The sequence below is a fragment of the Juglans microcarpa x Juglans regia genome, chromosome 6D, assembly GCF_004785595.1.
Source record: "Juglans microcarpa x Juglans regia isolate MS1-56 chromosome 6D, Jm3101_v1.0, whole genome shotgun sequence".
Lineage (NCBI taxonomy): Eukaryota > Viridiplantae > Streptophyta > Magnoliopsida > Fagales > Juglandaceae > Juglans > Juglans microcarpa x Juglans regia.
Window position 1 is genome coordinate 35,302,826 of NC_054604.1, and position 19,515 is coordinate 35,322,340.

The 19,515-nt window shown below is 38.5% G+C and overlaps 3 protein-coding genes, 1 long non-coding RNA gene and 1 other non-coding gene across 5 annotated transcripts; 2 read left to right on the plus strand and 3 right to left on the minus strand.

The window, feature by feature from the left end:
• Positions 1-635: 635 nt before the first annotated feature.
• On the minus strand, positions 636-708 carry TRNAF-GAA. Its single transcript has one exon. It is a non-coding gene; the product is annotated as a tRNA-Phe (tRNA).
• A 1,157-nt stretch (positions 709-1,865) lies between these two features.
• Positions 1,866-4,897, plus strand: LOC121235579 (transmembrane protein 184C-like). The gene is given in 5 exon segments (XM_041131920.1): positions 1,866-2,114; positions 2,255-2,377; positions 3,653-3,729; positions 3,731-3,941; positions 4,516-4,897. Coding segments are annotated over 5 exon segments (870 nt in total). The 3' UTR covers positions 4,726-4,897.
• A 796-nt stretch (positions 4,898-5,693) lies between these two features.
• Positions 5,694-8,882, plus strand: LOC121235284. Its single transcript, XM_041131607.1, has 6 exons — positions 5,694-6,269; positions 6,665-6,742; positions 7,287-7,321; positions 7,443-7,498; positions 8,379-8,474; positions 8,597-8,882. Exons 1-6 carry the CDS (start codon positions 5,856-5,858, stop codon positions 8,653-8,655), a joined length of 738 nt encoding a protein of 245 aa, XP_040987541.1. The 5' UTR covers positions 5,694-5,855; the 3' UTR covers positions 8,656-8,882.
• A 947-nt stretch (positions 8,883-9,829) lies between these two features.
• Positions 9,830-10,638, minus strand: LOC121235245. The gene is made up of 3 exons (XR_005934549.1): positions 10,428-10,638; positions 10,056-10,126; positions 9,830-9,851 (listed from the first exon to the last, which is right to left on the minus strand). It is a non-coding gene; the product is annotated as an uncharacterized LOC121235245 (long non-coding RNA).
• A 6,455-nt stretch (positions 10,639-17,093) lies between these two features.
• LOC121235929 lies at positions 17,094-18,828 on the minus strand. The gene is made up of 2 exons (XM_041132368.1): positions 18,589-18,828; positions 17,094-17,527 (listed from the first exon to the last, which is right to left on the minus strand). The coding sequence occupies exons 1-2, from the start codon at positions 18,725-18,727 to the stop codon at positions 17,235-17,237; spliced, it is 432 nt and encodes a 143-aa protein (XP_040988302.1). The 5' UTR covers positions 18,728-18,828; the 3' UTR covers positions 17,094-17,234.
• Between the last annotated feature and the right edge of the window lie 687 nt (positions 18,829-19,515).

Consider the following 19,515-nt stretch of genomic DNA (forward strand, 5'->3'; position numbering starts at 1 on the left):
CTACACACACAGTACCAGCAAATTCTCCACCTCACGATCTTTCAGATCTACCTCACCTCACCTTCCAAACATCGGCACGTGACCTTCACGCATCACCACAGAGGTGCAGAAAAATAGATGATCCGCCGCAGATCAATCCATCTGATGTCGATCTTTCTACTACGTTGTCAATTTCCATAATCGATGATCTTGAAAAAGAAACTGTAGATCTCTCCAAAAAATATCTCAAGACAACAAATTGCAGTTCATCCACAGCTTACACTGCCTCTAGCGGTGGCTTACTTAAAAACCATCTTTATAGGGCATGGGTGGAGACCAAAAAATTATATTGGGGTGTTTGTTAAGGAACACTACCTCTTCCTCATGTATCGCCTTTTTATTTTTTAATAAAATTTGTTTGCTTAAAAAAAAAAAAAAAAAAAAAAAAAACCTTATATCTTATCTGTGCTGTACCATAAACCACGACAAGTGTACTTTTTTCCTCGAAGTGATAACGTGGGAGAATCCTAGAGGAAAAAGGAGAAACATTGTGGAAGTCATGGTATGAAAGAAGCTGCATTGATATATGCATGTTGGGATAGAAAGACGCGACGAGGAAAAAAAATTGAAAACAATGAAATAAATAAAATCTAAAATGCGGTGAGCGTGGATCGAACACGCGACCTTCAGATCTTCAGTCTGACGCTCTCCCAACTGAGCTATCCCCGCATGTTCCCTCTCTCAGCAATTTAAACCATCAAACTTAAAACCAAATTCAAACCTAAAGAAGGTTTCCAAACGAATGGCTGACAGAAAGCGAAAGCGACCGCATTCTCTTACCATAGGGCCACCCACAGTCCCACTGCCAATGCCTGTCTCCACCCGGTCATTAATTATTCATTCAGAATCGTTGTCTAGCTGAAGTAATCTCTCATTTCGATTCCCAGCTTCTTTTTACTAAGAAACCGCAGGAAAAACTGACTCTTTTACAAGAAGTCGTTCCATTTCCAATCTGGTCTGGTTGGCTCTGCGTTTTTCTTAGCAACCAAACATACCGTTAGTCCAGCCTCTGTAAAGATTTCCTGAAGAGTATGTATTTAGCTTGAGTTTCTTTTGATGATAAGTAAATTTTTTTAATCTTTCTTTCAGTTGCCACTGTGAGTGCTGCTTTAGAATCTTGATTTTCTATAAAGCTATTGTTTCTTACTATATCGTAATTCATTCGGTACATTGATTCTTCTTCTTCTTCCTGTGTGAATTTAGTTTTCTAATTTTCTCTTTCGTTGCTGAGGATTCGGAGAAAGAAATAAAACTGAAACGTATACACATAGTCAGCCCTTATAGAGCTCAATTGTTGACTAATGAGCTTAAATGGTTGCCTTAGAAAAGCAATGTGACTTTATATGAACTACCTCCTGGATAAGAGTGATTGTGAGTTACATGTTATGCGTTGTTAATCCCCGCAGTTCGTAATTTAATGGCTAGCTGTTGCTTCAGTTGGTTGATAATGTAAGATGTAAAGTATCCTATACATCTAGTGAATATGAGAGAGAGAGAGAGAGAGAGAGAGAGAGAGAGAGAGATGAAATTAGTTTCCGGGTACCAACATATTCGAGTGGTAATTTTCATAGCATGCTTTGTCGTCATGAAGTTCCATATATTCTATTGAATCATGTTTTAATAGGCTTCTGCATGATACTAGGCTCGTAGACCTTACTTTGTAAGAGTATTGGGTTCAATGTGTCATAGATAACCTAAACTAGCTTTGCTTCCTTCTGCAGGTACTAATTCTATATTACCCTGTGGTGAACAATCAATTCTTCGATTAATAATACCTTTTTTTACTTATCAAAAAAAGAAAAGAAAAAACAATCGATATAATTACTATGAATCCTGGCCAAGTTACCCTGCTGGGATCCACCATCTGTGTGATGTTTACTATGCATTTTGCAGCACAGCTTATCTCAGAACATCTTTTCTGTTGGAAGAAGCCAAAGGAGCAGAAAGCTATTATAATTATCACACTTATGGCCCCCATATATGCTATTGACTCCTATGTTGGTTTGTTAGATCTTCAGGGGACCAAGGCCTTTTTTATGTTCTTGGGCTCAATTAAGGAATGTTACGAGGTCTTGGTAAGATTACAATCTAGGGTGAAACAACCACCCCCACCCCCCCCTCCCTCTAGGTGAAGTTCCTAATGAAGATTTGTTGGGTATTACTTATTTAATAAATTGCTGTCTTGCTGCTAAGTTTTTCAGTTTCTTGAATGCAGGTTATAGCTAAATTCTTGGCTTTGATGTACAGCTACTTGAACATATCCATTTGCAAAAACATAGTGCCTGATGAAATCAAAGGAAGAGAGATTCACCATTCATTTCCAATGACTCTTTTTCAGGTGAATCACTTGTATCATTTTTTGGGGCATCTCTCTCTCTTTCTCTCTCACACACACACACACACACACACACACAAAAACATGTTCAGACAGACATATGATGCATCTGTGGACTACTGAAAGTCTAAAACCCATAATTTTACATCTTTGCATTGTCAGGTTCTATTAGTCTAGATATTTTGTGATATCCTTTTTCTTCTACGAAAAATAAGATCTAAGCACTAGACCTATCTCAATCTGTGACATGAGGGTGATGATTCATGAGATAAGCTAATGGATCATACGTTGTGCGGTAAGCCAGTTGCCTTTGCATGTTTCTCACTTTCTTTCTTTTCTGATAATTTGTTTTATAAGATAAAGCAACATGATAACGCCTTAGAATTTGGACTTTTTTTTCCCAAACACACTCTTTAGCGGAGAGGCTTTCTTGTTCCAGCCCTTTTGCTAATGAAGGGCCATAGCATACATACAGAGTTGTAATTGGGGCCATTAAACAAGGATTAAAGGCATGTCTGTAAATTAGAATGTTTAAGTTGCATCCATGATGGCATCAACAGTACGCTAATCAGAGCGACCAACGAATATACTTCATTTTTAACTCTAATTCTACTATGCCCTTATGATATCGACACTACTTGGATATGTTGCCCATTTTCTAGATAAAGTTGCTGCTAGCTGGGCTAATGGCTTTTTCAGGTTAACCAGTAGAGTGGAAGTGTTTGCACCTCTGTTTCTATAAAGCATGTATTTCATAATTAAGAACTCAAGTTTAATTGCGTATCACTCAAATAATTTGTGTTATGACTGAGACCACCAGCCAGTAACACTAGATACAGGTGTAGGGCATGCATGGCAGCAAGCCTCATGCAGTCCCTTTGGAAAAGATTAGGACCTACAATAAAAAATTGTAATTTTTTCCCAGGTGGATCCCACTTTTTTTTAAAGGGGCACGGGGCTTGCACACCCTAAATCTGCACAAATTATTTTCTGCTATTTTTTTTTATAAGTAATAAGTTATTTTATTGATATAAAGGTAGGAATAGCCCAGGTACACTGGAAGTATACAAGTGAATACACCTATTTAAGAACTAGAAATAGTTGCAAGGAAATCATGGAAGCTGAGACCATTCACAAATTATTTTCCAATATTCAAATGCTTACTTTCTTTTTCCAAATGGTGGAGTAAATTAGTCAATGTGTGACAAGCATCTGGTTAGCCTGCATATCATACGGTTAGATTCTGGGTTCTGACTCGTAGTAACCTACCAAATGCAGCCCCGCACTGCTCTTCTGAACCACAATACATTGAAGCTTCTCAAGTACTGGACATGGCAGTTTGTTGTGATTCGCCCTGTGTTCAATCTTGATGATAACTCTTCAACTTCTTGGAGCCTATCCCAGTTGGGTCAGCTGGACATTCAGCATCATTCTTAACATTTCAGTGTCACTGGCTTTATACTCTCTTGTCATTTTCTACCATGTGTTTGCAAAGGAGTTGGCACCAAATAAACCGCTTGCTAAGTTTTTATGCATCAAAGGGATTGTCTTCTTCTGCTTTTGGCAGGTAATTTGTTCTGCAAACAATTTGATCACTAGGAATATATGTGGGATGTCTGCATGAATAGTGAACATTGTTGAGTTAAAATATGCATCCACCTAGAATTTCAGAAAGCAATGCTATGCTTTTTCCTGAGTCAGTATGGATTACATATCTTTCTACCTCGTGTTTAGCCATAAGGAAGATACAGCACATTTATTTGTGTTAATATCTTTGATCTGATCTGTTCCTATGTGTTTTTCATTGAGCCAAGAGCTATCTAATGATGTACATAGTGCCTTTTCGGTACATGTTGGAAACCTCATGCTGGCTCTTATCACCAGCAGCATGTGTCAACCATGTAGCATTCTTGGTTCTTGAGGTTTTTAGCACCATGTAACCTTGTCTTCGAACCAAACATCAAGAATAAAGTTTCCCCCTTTGCTGTTCTATTAAAATTTAATGCACCACTGGCATTTCCAACGAGGGGACATGTATATGGTTGTATGGGGAACGAGGTTGCTGACATGCTGTACAAGTGTGATGTGAGAAAACTTATTTTATCTGTTTGACAAAGCAGGTTCTTGGGTCGATTTTGCAGGGTGTTGTACTTGATATTCTTGTAGCATTGGGCATATTCCGATCTCATCATGTCTGGCTAGATGTTGAGAACATTGAGGAAGCCCTACAAAATGTATTGGTGTGTGTGGAGATGGTTTTCTTTTCCGCTTTTCAGCAATATGCATACAACGTTGCGCCATACAGAGATGATGTTGCATCAAGCGCAAAATTAGATAAGAAGAAAGAGTGATTTGGAATTTACATAAATATGGGTGAGAACTTGAATGTACCGATAAATATCATTGACTGAACTAAGTCAGATTTATATGACCCATGCTATACCTATATCTAAATAATTTCGACTTTTATACTTTTAGCTAGAGGATATTAAAAGAAGAAAGAAACCCAAGGCATTTGAGAAATATTAGGCGCAAGTGTGTTTCTGCTCTTGTTATCTGTATGCTGTCTCTTTAGGTGATCAATTGGAAATTGCTTTTTTTGCACGTAGGCATGAAAAAAAAGGAAGGAAAAAAAAAAAAAAAAACTAGAAATCCAGATTCGAAAGGACATCGGATATTAAATACATTGTGGCAAACGAAATATGTCGGACGAGATAGGTGTTATTGCAGAAGTTGATTTGCTAATTTGTCATGAGTTTGTTGCATTCCTAAATGTTCTTAATTGTGTAAAGAAAAACATAAAGCAATACACTCGGTGTATAAATTATCACTGCATTTTGGTTCGGTCGAAACGTTTTTGTGGTCTGCTGGAAATACTGATCGTTCGTCAAGAAATGGGTAATTGCTTAAAACAAAAGACTGCCGATTTAAATGTTATAAATAAGAGGAATTTGCAAATAGTTTTTACAAACGTGACATCTATCTAATTATGCGTCTTAAGCCAAAAAAATAAAATTTATATTTACATTCTCATGTTATTTTCAAATTGCTTTTTAGTTTACAAGCAGTTTCATTTGATTATACAGATAAAATGTTATTAGAATATAATTTTTTTTAATATAATTTTTATTTTAAAATTTAAAAAATTAGAATTATTTATTATATTTTATTTAAAAATTTTAAAAAATTATAAAAATTAGATAAGATAATACGAAAACAAAACAGGGCAAATCGCACGGATTACATCCAAGTTTGAAATGGGAAGCGAACAAATTGTCCAAATTAAAAACCGAACGGAACTGTTCACTTCAAGCACACGTGGTATCCATCCCAGAGGATAATACTAAAGCATATGTCCAGAGAGAGCGTGAGTAACCAAAGGCCGACCAGAAAAATCTATTCCGTTTTATTAAGCCACCATGAAATCCCCAGTAACTATCCAAAACCATTGCTATAGACGTTTGTAGTCAGCATATTTGCGATGACGCCACTGTTGCAAATCTCCGTTAATATCTCGGCCTTCAGGTTGGAAACCTTACAAAATTATAGCACATACAAGAAACCCGCTAACTGTTGCTCCTTATCGAGAGCAAAGATTGCTTCTTTGCATCACAACAGGTTCAAATTGAGGGCCTATAGGGAGAGGTGGTCTTTCTTAGCAGGAAGTAGGGGTCAGGATGGGATTTTAGTGCGAGAGGAGGGATTGAAGATGAAGAAAAGAGTGGTTTTGGTAAGGTTTAATCAGGGTTTCGGGTTTAATGGCGGCGGCGGTGGTGGGAGAGATGATGGTGCCACTGCTAGGATTCTGGGAAATCTTGCTTTGGCTATTGGGTTGACTTATCTTTCCATGACTGGGCAGCTTGGTTGGGTTCTTGATGCCATTGTTTCCGTTTGGGTACCTCTCTCTCTCTCTCTCGTACTTCCCTGTGTATTTATTCAACTAAAATACGAATCTCTAGTACTATTCTGCTTGTTTTATTTTGCTTGTATTCGTGTTATGGGATTTGACAAAGCTAATCTGCCTATGCAATAGATAATCTGTTTTTGCTTGTTTTTTGTTATTATATAATCGTATGTGGCTTTACTGGTGATTCTTTTGAAGGTCCGGGGTTCTTGAATCTCATTTTTTTCTAGGGAAAATAAATATGTATACTCTTCTGGTATACGTCTGAATCGTCTAATAGCATAATTTTGTTTGGACTCTTGAGACATTTTATAACTTGTTGGCTCTGACAAGTGACATCAATATATATGGTTGAATCTGATTGCTTCATGTTTTATCATATACAGCTCTTTGCAGTGCTTTTACCCATCGTTGGCTTGGGTGCTTTCCTCTGGTGGGCTGGACGGGATATGGTTCAAGGCACTGTGAGGCTTCTTTAGTTTTCTGCTCTTGCCTTTCTTTCTCTCAAAATTTCTTCTTAGTCTAGACTTCCAATTACGTAATATTGCACTTTATAAAACTTTGGGACCTAAGATTGTTCAATTACTGAGGATAGCAAAAGAATTTCTTACACCTGTTGGTTGAGCTGTGTTCAAATGAATTTTCTAGTGATAGAACTTAAACCATGTTAATTTCAAATGGGTTTTGGACGTATCTGCAAAGAGTTTTGGCCATATTTATTTATAATGACATAATTTGTATAAATTTTCTAGTGATAGAACTTCATGTTAATTTCAAATGAGTTTTGGCCATATATGCAAAGAGTGAACTTAAACCATGTTAACAGATATTGTGTTTGAAGAATGATCCATTGCAAAATACATGAAAAGCTTAAATTTGTCTGTTAAGTATAAACTATTTTCTGTGTTACTTTTAGAATGTGAAGGAGTGATCATTTAACCATTTCTGTTTTGTGCCTCTATTGATTGTTTTTTCTTTTTTTCCTTTTCATATATGGTGTATGTGCAGTGCCCAAACTGTGGAAATGATTTTCAAGTTTTCAAGTAAGAGATATCGAGGCCTTCTACGACATAAAACTCAAATGCAGAGACTTGGCTTTGTATTATTGTGGATCAGAATGCATAATGAGTTTTCTGACCTGGACAATAATGTTATCTTTTGCAGATCTTCTCTAAATGATGATTTGCAGTTGTGCCCCTTCTGCAGTCAACCTTTCTCTGGTAGTGTTAAATATTCAGTTTTATACTTGATGAAATCCGTGAAATTCCTCTAATCAATTTGCTCCATTTGTTGACAATGGGTGTTTAACTTGCAGAAATGCTTATTTTTGCTATGTCAGTCCTTTAGTTGTATATAGCCATTGGACTCTTAACTTCATCAAAGCTGTAGAGCTATCAAGTGGAGTCATTTTTGTTTTTAGAATTTTCTCTCGAAGCTACAGTTGGCTTCTTTTTCTGCCAAATGTTGCCATTTTTATAATGCATAATGATATTTTGCTTTAATTACATGTGTTTGCAGTTTTAAGTTATCCCTATCTCATTATGTGTAATATAAGCTTGCATAATAATGTCATCAATTATGGGTGGTGAGTTAACACTTTTTTGTTGTGCTCCCTTGGGCTCACATGCCCCAAATTCCAGTGCCATTTGAAAATGATTCAAGCTAATTCCACTTACCTGATTCTCACCATCAATAATCACTCTTCAAGCATGAACTAGAGTTGGTACTTCAAGCATTGATAGAAGTCAAGTCTTCATTACAATCTTTAATATCTTTGCTATTTGTGGAGTGAGCTCTCGATGCCTTTTTACCCCTCATGGAAGTTTTTCAATCATCATTGTTCTGTTTAAAATTTTGAGATGGCCCTGACTGGAACAAACTAGTGAAACTCTAAAGTCACATGGAACCTAAAATATGACGCTAGACAAGGAATATGCTTGATTGATCTATAAAGATGGATAGCATGGACTTTTCCAACCAATGTCCTTGTTGGTGCAATTCATCTGTCTCCTACATTTGAATTAATATATCTTAGTTTACATGTAGAATACATATGTCTGCATTTCTGTCAGGTTTTGAGACATCCCAATTAAATTTCAGTGGTCGGTGATGAGTTTGTAAGGGACTCTGTGAAGTTCTCCAACCAATCAACAACATTTGGGCAGGCTTTCAAGGATTTTTCCCGTACCAAAAAAGGTACTTTCCACAATGCTAGTTGTTTCTTTTTCTTTGAGAGGATTAAATGTGATGTTTATACGATCAATATATGTAAAGTTTCATGTGTTCATCTAGTTTACAGTACCTGCATTATTTTCCAGGGAAAGGTTCTTCTATGGCAGTTGTCGATGTTGAAGCAGATGTAAAAGATGCAGACTAAGGCCATTAAAGCCATTATAGCCTGAACCTCTGATGGAGGTATATTGTCATACCGAACTGGAGACACCCTCAATGAACAGGGCCATTATTGCTTGAGAGGATTGGTTAGCAAACTGACATCGCAGCTGTAATATAAGTTTTGACAGTGATGTTTCTTATGTTGTATTCTTGCATATCATTCGCGGGCCTAAAGTTCCTTGTCTTAATTCCAATGGTCGTCTTGTTCCAGTGTAATACTTTCTGATATTTTAGTGAGCATATAGAAAAATTTGAATGATAATATGGCGCTCATGGACTTGTTTTAAACTAGTTGATATTTATTTAATTTCCCGTTTACAAGTTTTACCAAACCAGATTAGGTAAAACTTCTTTGAGAACGTGCATTGAAAGTTCATGCTATGTGCGTGGCAAGTGCATGGCAGTGCCATGATATCATATTTGCTATGAAAATCTACACTAGAGGTCGTTTAGTTAATAAATGGTGCTGCTAGTCGTTAAGGCAAAATCTGTGCTAGTCGTCTCCTGAAACAAAAAACAAGTGCTACAATTAATTTGTTGTCGTTTTCTTCGTTGTGGTTGTTCAAGCATAATTCGATGATCCAAGTGTCGATGAATTCGTACAAGGTTGTGACTCTTAATTCATGACGATGCTTGAGTTGCCTAGTGGCTCAATCTAAAGTAGGCCGAAGGAGACACATCTGAATTAGATCTTTTATTCTAATGTTAATAACGTAATATTTTTGCATTTTGATTTGATTCTTTTCATTGAGATGAAAAATACTCAAAACGAAAGTTTTCAATTTAAGTATATGTTAATATTGCATCTTTAATAATTATTATGGTTACTCTTTTTTTTTTTTTTTTTTTAATTCGTGATAGAGAGAATGGAAAGAAAATAACTTTTCTGGGTTGTTTTTTGCTTATTCTAAGCAAGGATGTGAATTCTCTCAAACTTCTAGTTGGAGACAGTAGAATGACCAAAAGCAGCCCAAACTGGCCCGTCTCTCATTACCCTTACTTTTAAAGTATTTCTCTTTATTTTTACATGCCAAAGTTTTAAGGACTGTTTGGGCATTGAACTTCCCCTAAAACAGCCCCAGAAAAAAGCTAGTGTGATTTTTCTCCAACTTCCAGCAAATAAACATGGCAAGTCAGCTCAAATATAATGTCGAAAACTGCAAAAGAGACAATCACAAACTGCAAAAGATAAAAGCATTTCTTCAGCCAACTTTGAAAACAACAAAAAGGTTGAACACACACACACACACACACGTATATAGAACCTCTAATTAGACTAACTAGCATCACTAGTTTGTTCCCAGAATCTCATTCGAACAAGAGCTCGTTGGGTTGATATTTTAAATACTAATAAAACAAAGTTCACTGCAAGGGATTACGTACGTGTTCTTCTTTCCATCTAGATGGATGCAATGGGTCCTGCCAAAAGTTCACCTTTGGAGGTCCCTGATGATCTGCAATATGCTCCAAGTAAACAAATGTTTACACGAGTACTATAACCACAAAAATAAATCAATGCACTCTAGGTCTCATATATTAGCAGAGAAATCTGACAACTGAATTCCATGGAATGCGTCAAATTCAAATAGCCCTCAAGAGCAGCGAAAAAAAGAACGGAGGATTCAACTGAAATCCATGAGTTAATTGTCAGATTTTTTTATTGAAAAAAAATAATCGCTTTTATTCTCTTTCCTTTATTTGTTTTCCTCGACAACCAAACATGGCCTAAAGAAAGAAAAAGGAATGACAGGTTACCGCCTCCTCCGGCGAGACCGCGCCTATGTATAAGGGAAGCAGCTTGAGCAGAGGAAGCCGTTTTAGGGGAGGAATGCCGAACGAGATAAGCGGCGCCTACCAGACCGCCATCGGTGTTCGGTTCACTGAAGAGTTTCTGAGAGAGCGCGTCTGTCTGTGTGTGGAAGTCCAAAGAAAGTTCGAGTGCAATAGTTAAGGAACAAAGGGTATGGAAACGTATACATGTATACACACATGCACACCCACGTGTATATTTGTGACATTTGATGCTCAAGTACTTATAACATAGATATAAATATATCTTTTATTTTAAATCAAATTATGAAAACTGGCAGGTGCGTGAGGTAAAGACTTTTAAATAAAATTATTCATAAATATATCTTATAATATTTTTTTGTAAATTCAATATTATTTGAAATATTTAGATACATATCAATAAATATTATAGAAATTTCTAATTGAAACTTCTTAGATTTAAGCAAAATTTTTGCAGACAACTAACATCTTTAACAAAACCGTTTGCTATTGTTACAGGGACAAAAAAAGGCTTGATTACGGGAACCGACGATGATGAAAGTTACCAGGTCGATGTGGCCAGTGACGAGAACCGCAAGGTTGCAAGGTTCCAGGAAAACGGGATTCGATATAATATGAGTGCTCGAATTCATATATGAATGTATCCCATATTTCATATTTAAAGCAACAGAGAATATTGTTGCTCCTAAATTTGCTAGACAGTGGAATTAGTTGTAGGCTGCTACCAAAAGAAAATAGAGCATGACGGTTATCACATACTTATCCAAGCAGGAAATGTAGTCCCAGATCGCCATCCCTCTGACTCTCGATCGCAAGAGGAAAAGTAAGATGGCAGAAGTCAAGTGGAAAGTACAAGAGGAAAACTGAAAAGAATGACTCGCATCATCTTACAAGTCGAAAAACCCCACTTACCCAACACCAGAGGTCCAGAGAGAAGGGGGGAGATTGAAGTAGACCCTTCAAGCCCCTTAGTCCAGTAGCCATTGGGAAGGAGGCTGCACATTTATGTCACATCTCGCTAAGAATGGAAAAGAGTTGAAATTGTTGGAAAAATCAACACAGCGGAAGGGATAAAGCAGTAATAAAAGAGTACACTTTACGCACTCAGTGACACCAAAAATTTAACGTGGTTCGGCAACTACCTACATCCACAGAAAAGAGCTTCACTATTTAAATAGTGGTACACAAGAAAATATTACAGAGGAGGAAGATCACACTCCACTCAACTCAACTCTCTTCTTTTCTCTCAGAGCTCTCCGGGCTCTCTCTCTTTTCTCTTCTTCTTGGGTGTGTCTGAAGCTCTCGCATGGAGCTTCAATTTATAGGCGCATCGCTTCACGTATGAATGCATTTATTTGCATTCAATGGACAGTTGAGCGCTGGGCGTTGGACGCTGGAGGTTGAGCAGCAAGCAGTCATTGTTGACTGCTTGCTTGGGCAGGAACTTCAACAATTCTCCCCCTCCATGCCCGTTTGCCTAGATGCTCTCCATCCCAGCTATGTCTTTGCATAGCTCAAGCTTCTCACTTGTAACCACATTCGTCAGCATGTCTGCTAGATTCTCTTTCGTATGGATCTTTACAAGGTTCAATAGTTGTTGTTCCATCGCTTCGCGTATCCAATGATAGCGGATATCAATATGCTTGGTGCGGGAGTGGTACATTGAATTCTTGCTCAAATTTAGAGCACTTTGACTATCACAATGTATCTTGTAGTCTTCTTGACTAACCCCTAGTTCTTGGAGAAAACGCTTCATCCACGACATCTCTTTCCCACCTTCCGCTGCGGCAATGTACTCTGCCTCAGTTGTAGATAAAGCAACACACTTCTGCAATTTTGACTGCCAAGAGACAGCTTCTCCTACAAACGTGAAGAGAAATCCCGAAGTAGATTTCCTGCTATCCAGATCTCCTGCCATATCTGAATCTATATAGTCTTCCAAAACTGGTTTAGCTCCCCCAAAATACAAGCACATCTTCGATGTACCTTTTAGGTACTAGAGAATCCACTTGACTGCTTCCCAATTATCATTTCCAAGATTTGAAAGGAATCTGCTCATCATACCTACAACATGAGCAATATCTGGTCTGGTACAAACCATTGCATACATCAGGCTTCCTACTGCTGAAGAGTAGGGGACTGCTTCCATTTCTTCAATCTCTTTCTTTGAAGAAGGACACGAACTCTTGCTCAACTTGAAGTGGTTAGCAAGTGGAGTACTGACTGGCTTAGCACCTCTCATGTTGAAACGTCTTATGACCCGTTCAACATATTTTTGTTGTGATAGCCACACCCTTTTGGCTTTCCTATCACGAACAATCTTTATGCTCAAAATTTGCTGTGCTGGGCCTAAGTCTTTTATGTCAAAGGACTTGGATAGTTCCTTCTTTAGTTTGTTAATTTTGGACCTATCCTTACCAACGATTAACATATCATCAACGTAAAGAAAGAGTATGACAAAATTGTCATCCTGAAACTTTCGAACATAGACACACTGATCTGCAACAAGTCTCTTGTAACTATGACTCATCATGAATGAGTCGAACTTTTTGTACCATTGCCTCGGCGCTTGCTTGAGGCCATAGAGACTCTTCTTTAACTTGCAGACTAAGTGATCTTTCCCTGGATCTTCAAACCCTTCTGGTTGCTCCATATAGATTTCCTCCTCCAAGTCTCTATGGAGAAAGGCTGTCTTCACATCCATCTGTTCGAGTTCCAAATTCAAGCTGGCTACCAATCCAAGTATGACTCGGATTGACATCATTTTCACCACCGAGGAAAATATCTCGTTAAAGTCAATTTCCTTCTTCTGCTGAATCCTTTGACAACCAATTTGGCCTTGTGCTTTATCAGCTTTTCTTGGCCATCTTTCTTCAGCTTGAACACCCATTTGCTCTTTAGGACTTTCTTTCCTTCAATTTGCTCTTTAGGGCTTTCTTTCCTTCATGAAGTTTCACCAACTCATAGGTCTGATTTTTCTGCAAAGAACTCATCTCTTCTTGCATTGCCTGCACCCATAGGCTTCTATCAGCATGAGTTTGAACTTCCTAGAAGCTCTCCGGCTCTCCCTCATCAGTAAGCAGAATATAGTCTGATTCTGGATATTTCCTCGACGGAATCAGTAGGCGGCCTCTTGCCGATCTTCTTGGTTGAGCTTCATCAACCAAAGGAGGTTCATCACCATCTAACCCTTGTGGTGGTATACCAACTGCTGGTGGAGAGGGTTCTCGCTCCCCCTGCTCGACACCCTGAGCTGCTTCTTCTACTTCTGCATATCCTCATTATCTGTGGCAAACTATAATGGTGCAGGATTTGGAGTACAGGAACTAAGCTCTCTTGAGGAAGCTTCAGTTCCTATGTTCTAGTTTTTATGGAACACAACGTCCCTACTTCTGACAATTTTCTTTGTCACTGGATCCCATAACTTGTATCCGAATTCTTCATCTCCATATCCAACAAAGATACATGGAGTTAACTTGACATCGAGCTTCTGTCTCAGCTCCTTGGATACGTGTGCAAAGGTTTTGCACTCAAATACTCTCAGGTGAGAGTAAGAGACATCTTTTCCAGACCAAACCTTCTTAGGAACTTCAAACTTCAGTGGTGCAGAAGGTGATCTTTTGATCAGGTAACAAGCAGCACGAACAGCTTCACCCCAGAATGGCTTTGGTAACTTGGTCATACTGAGCATGCATCTTGTTCTTTCAATGATGGTCTGGTTCATTCTTTCGGCTATACCATTATGCTGAGGGGTATATGGGACCGTCTTCTCATGTTGAATACCGCGATCAGCACAGTATGCAGCGAACCTTTTGGAAGTATATTCTCCTCCATTGTTTGTTCATAGGCACTTCAACTTCTTTCCTGTCTCTCTTTCCACTAGGGTGTGGAAATTCTTGAAGTGCTCGAAGACCTGATCCTTTAACTTTAAAACATACACCCAGACCTTTCGTAAAACATCATCAATGAATGTCACGAAATATCTGTTACCTCCCAATGACTCTTCTTCCATGGGACCACATACATCAGAGTGTACCAGACTCAACAACTCTGATCTTCTCTTCATAGAGGAATTAAACGAGACTCTGCGTTGTTTGCCAAACAAATAGTACTCACAAGGGTTTAACGCTATTCCTTTGGCAACTTTGATGAGTGCCTTCTTCACAAGCGTATCCAACCATTTCTCACCTATGTGTCCAAGTCTCTTGTGCCACAGATTCGGTGAAGCCTCGTCTTCCGCTGCATTGAGGCTATCAAAACCAATCTTCACATGGGTCTTGTACAATGTACCGCAAATGTGTCCTCGGGCGACAACCATGTCACCTTGTGACAGCTTCCAAGCGCCATTGCTGAAGTAGCTGTCATAGCCCTGTCGATCAAGGGTTGTTCCCGAAATCAGGTTGAGCCGAAGGTCAGAAATGTGTCGAACATCTTTCAACACCATGGTGCAACCAACGTTGGTTTTTATCTGCACTTCGCTAACTCCCACGATCTTCGAGGAACTAGCATTCCCCATCCTTACAGTACCAAAGTCTTCTGCTTTGTACGTAGTGAAAAATTCACTATGAGAAGTGGCATGGTATGATGCTGCTGTGTCTACCACCCACTCAACATGATGGCTTGCAACGTGCAGACACGCCTCGTCATTGGTGAAGAGTATTGCCACATCTCCCGAAAGAGTGACAAGGGTTTCACCATCTTCTTACTTCAACTTACTGCTTTGACCTTGCTCCCTTAAAAATTTGCAGCAGTTTTTTCTTATGTGGCCTTCTTTGCCACAATGGTAACACTTCATGTTACCCGTCTGCTGGTTCCTGCTACTGCTGGACCTTCCACGTGGTTGAGACTTCCCTCTGTTTCTGCCTCCACTTCTCCCTCTATCATTACCTCGAGGCCTTTCTCTACTCTCAGTGACAAGGACATGAGTTTGATTCATGCTTGTCTCTTTTTTTTTCTGGCCTCCTCATTAAACAGGGCATCATTAACCATCGTCATGGTAAGTTTGCCATATGGAGTAGAGTTACTGAGGGAGACCACTAGCGTCTCCCAACTGTGTGGTAAGGAACTGAGAAGTAGCAGGGTTTGTTCTTCATCGCCAAGATTCAGGTTGACGGATCCGAGCTGGTTAACTAGGTTTTGAAACTCGCTAGTGTGCTCGGCAACAGAGGTGTCGCTCTTCAACTTCAAGTTAACAAGCCGTCTCATCAAGAGGGTCTTGTTTCGAGCAGTCTTAGCCTGATACATATCCTCTAACTTTTTCCAGAGGTTATATGCATTTGTCTCCTGGGCCACGTGGTGAAAAACACTATGGTCAATCCATTGTCTGATCTGACCAATAGTCTTCTTGTGCATCTTTTTCTATACTTGATCCGTAACTTCATCTGGCTTCTTCCCTTCATCTTCCAAAGGGTCAAACAGATCTTTACAGTTCAAGAGATCCTCCATTCGGGGTCTCCAAAGACTGTAGTTTGAGGCAGTCAGTTTTATCATGGCGCCTGATGCTGAATCCTCCATGGATTTAGACTGATTCTAAATACAAAATGCAAGTACAGGATCTTCGAGATGAAATATCGTAATACGGACAGCACCGCTGTGTCTGGAACGCTTGATTTTGTTGGAAACGAGTCTTGTTTCGTCAAAATTAGACTCAGATAGCATAATGAATGAGCAAAAGAACCAAAATAGGAACATTGTCGCTCGTGCAGCGCGTGGCGCGACTAATAGCGCGTAGGCGCGTGTTCTTCACGCGCCGAAACCTCACTGGTGCGCGTGGAACGCGTAGGCGCGTGTATCTCACGTGCCTTCTAGATTCAAGTACGCGTGGAATTCACGCGCAAGACTCTCTGGAGTGCGTGCGGGACGTGCTGAGAGTGGGTATCATGCGCTTGAGCCTCTCCTTGGCGCGTGTGGCGCGTGTCGAGAGTGGGCTTACTCTCCGATCTTCAGATGGCGCGTGGGGGAGCGTGTAGCGTCTGTCTGGCCTCTGGTTTTCACCGCTTTTCTTGTCTCGATGAGACGAACACAGTGGTATGCTCAAATTTGAAAACTGAGCTACTCACTAAAAACGAATTTTCTGTAAAAAACTCTTCCTAACAATCGCTCTGATACCACTTGTTGGGGAAATCAACACAGCGAAATGGATAAAAACGGTAATAAAAGAGTACACTTTACGCACTCAGTGACACCAAGAATTTAACGTGGTTCGGCAACTGCCTACATCCACAGAAAAGAGTTTTACTATTTAAATAGTGGTACACAAGAAAATATTACAGAGGAGGAAGATCACACTTCACTCAAATCAACTCTCTTCTTTTCTCTCAGAGCTCTCCGGGCTCTCTCTCTTTTCTCTTCTTCTTGGGTGTGTCTGAAGCTTTCGCATGGAGTTTCAATTTATAGGCGCATCGCTTCACGTATGAATGCATTAATTTGCATTCAATGGACAGTTGAGCGCTGGGCGTTGGATGCTGGAGGTTGAGCAGCAAGCAATCATTGTTGACTGCTTGCTTGGGCAGGGCCTTCAACATGAAATAGCTCTTTGTTTTCTTGCAAGATTAAGCAGTTGAGAGGAAGAAATCTGAGAAAGTGGCGAAGGGAAACAATAAAGTGAAAGAAACAAAGATAGTAAAGGAATGGAAATAAACACATACACATGTTATTTTCTCACGTATCCTGACACCAATACACCCAAATCCTAAACATTCCTGTATGATGTCCATTACATGTTAGCAGTACAATTTGCGATACTTTAGGCATATCATTATCAAGGTCATTTTATAGCCGAGACCGAATAAAAACTCTTTTCTTATCCGTTTCTAAAAGATCAGACCCCTTTTTGCCGTCATTTGGTTTCTTCTTCAGAACAGCAGAGGATCCATTGACTGATTTGGCTGATGCTCTAGTTCCTTGCTTTGGTTTATTCGTGTCTTCCTGCACTCCATCCTCCTTTGCTTGCAGCTCCTGCATCACTACTTTAAGATCCTCTGGTTTCTTCTTGTCATCTAAAGCGGGTGAAGCAGGTTGATGCCTGAATCCTTCCTGCACAATCTTATGCATCTGCTTCCTACCTGTGCTATACATTATTGTGAGAAGAGAGAATTTAAAGATTGGGAAACAGAATTCATGGTGTATGCCAGTAAACATCCTTATCTTTTTTGATAAGTAAAAATCTATCTACAAAAGAAAGTATTGCAAAAAGAAGTTGTGGCAACTTGGAACAAAAATAGCCTGAAGGTAGAGTCAAAACTCAATCATACAACAAAAGAGGAAAACCAGAATAATTATACCCTTCAACTTGATTTGGATCATATAAAATGCGATGCTAAGCCAATAAAGAGATTGCAAAAATGAAACTTACAAGCGGATTTAATTTAATTGTATTATCACAACTTCTAACATACCACGTCAAGTTCGGTAACCTTATAATTTTTGTAATTTTCTTCATAAACATGCATCTTTCTACTAAAATGTTCAAGCTGGCTACCCGCTCTCTAATTTGGATCTCACATCTAAAGGTGATGCCTTAAAACCCCTAGGAATAACAATGATCCCCTTGGTCCGCATGCGTGTCCATCGGACAGAGTTTGCGGGATTTAGTTTGCTGGCAGGGGGCAATCAAAAAGCTTCGGACAAGTCAGAAACATGCTCCCTAAAACCCATGCTAAGAAGATGGATTAGAACATGAAAGTATAACATCTATGTACCTCAATAAAAACACAAGCCCGCTGATTATCCATTGAAAGAATAGTATCCATGAAGAAAAAAAAAAAAAAAAGTATGGGTTTTCACCACATCAACCACGGCTGTGAAAAAAACCTTAGAATTTCTGGAAACAGGTATCCTATTTCCTCCAGCCTCATCCCATAGGACTAATACAGAGAATTCACAGAATTATCATCGAGTATATTATAAATTGGATACATTTGAAGGCATTAAAATCAAGAAGATTTATTACTAACAAAATTATAGCTCATATCACCACTTGATTATATTGAATCGAACGAGAATCAGTAACAACGTCTAACAAACCATCTTAGTTAACAAAATCGAGGGGACCAAACACATCGAAACTCACAAAACTCGCACATATACATCATGAGAAAGATAGAAGGGGCGGGGAGGGACTAACCGGTGACGGCTTTAAGAGAGTCATTGACGGCCGAATCAACGGCGAACTTGCCGATGCTGGTTAGGATCCGGCTGATCTGGTCAAGGCGTTCAGGGATGGTCACGTGTTCCTTCAGCTTACGATTTCCGTCGTCGGCCATTTCGTTGGCGGCAATAAGATCGGGATCGTACGGATTCCCCTCACGCTATAAATCGAGAGCTCTTCGTTTATTTGCGTGCGTCTTACGAGTTTAAGATTCGCTTTTTAATATTTCCGTCCTCGCCCATTTCGTTAGCGGCAATTAGATACAGTTATGTCTATGTATTATATACGTAATATATAATTTTTTAAAAATTAAAGTTTAATATTAAAAAATTAATTAATTTTATGTGCCTCATGTTTATTTCTTTTTCTAAAAAAATACATGACATTTGTATATTTTTATAATTATAAATATCATTTCTCTTTTTTATCATATTTTCATTAAAATAATATAACAAAATAAATATTTTAATTACAAACTGGTGCATGACTAGGAAAGAAGTCAAGATTATAAATTTGGAGAGAGAGAATATTTTTAGGTCTAGAATAAATAATCAAGTTAAAAACATTTAATAAATTGATAAAAAAAACTGAGTAAAATGGTTGCGTTTGGATGTTGAACTAAGTTGAGTTGAGTTGAATTGAGATGATAAAATATTGTTAGAATATTATTTTTTTAATATTATTATTATTTTGAGATTTGAAAAAATTAAATTATTTATTATATTTTGTATTGAGATTTGAAAAAGTTCTAATAATGAGTTGAGATGAGTTAGGGTTTCAAATTTACATTCTGTCATAATTATGGGTAATTTTATATTTAAACTTTTCATATATTGCAATTATGAGAATGGTTTAAGTATAGAAACGATCAATATAAGAATTATAAAAAAGAGATAATATATG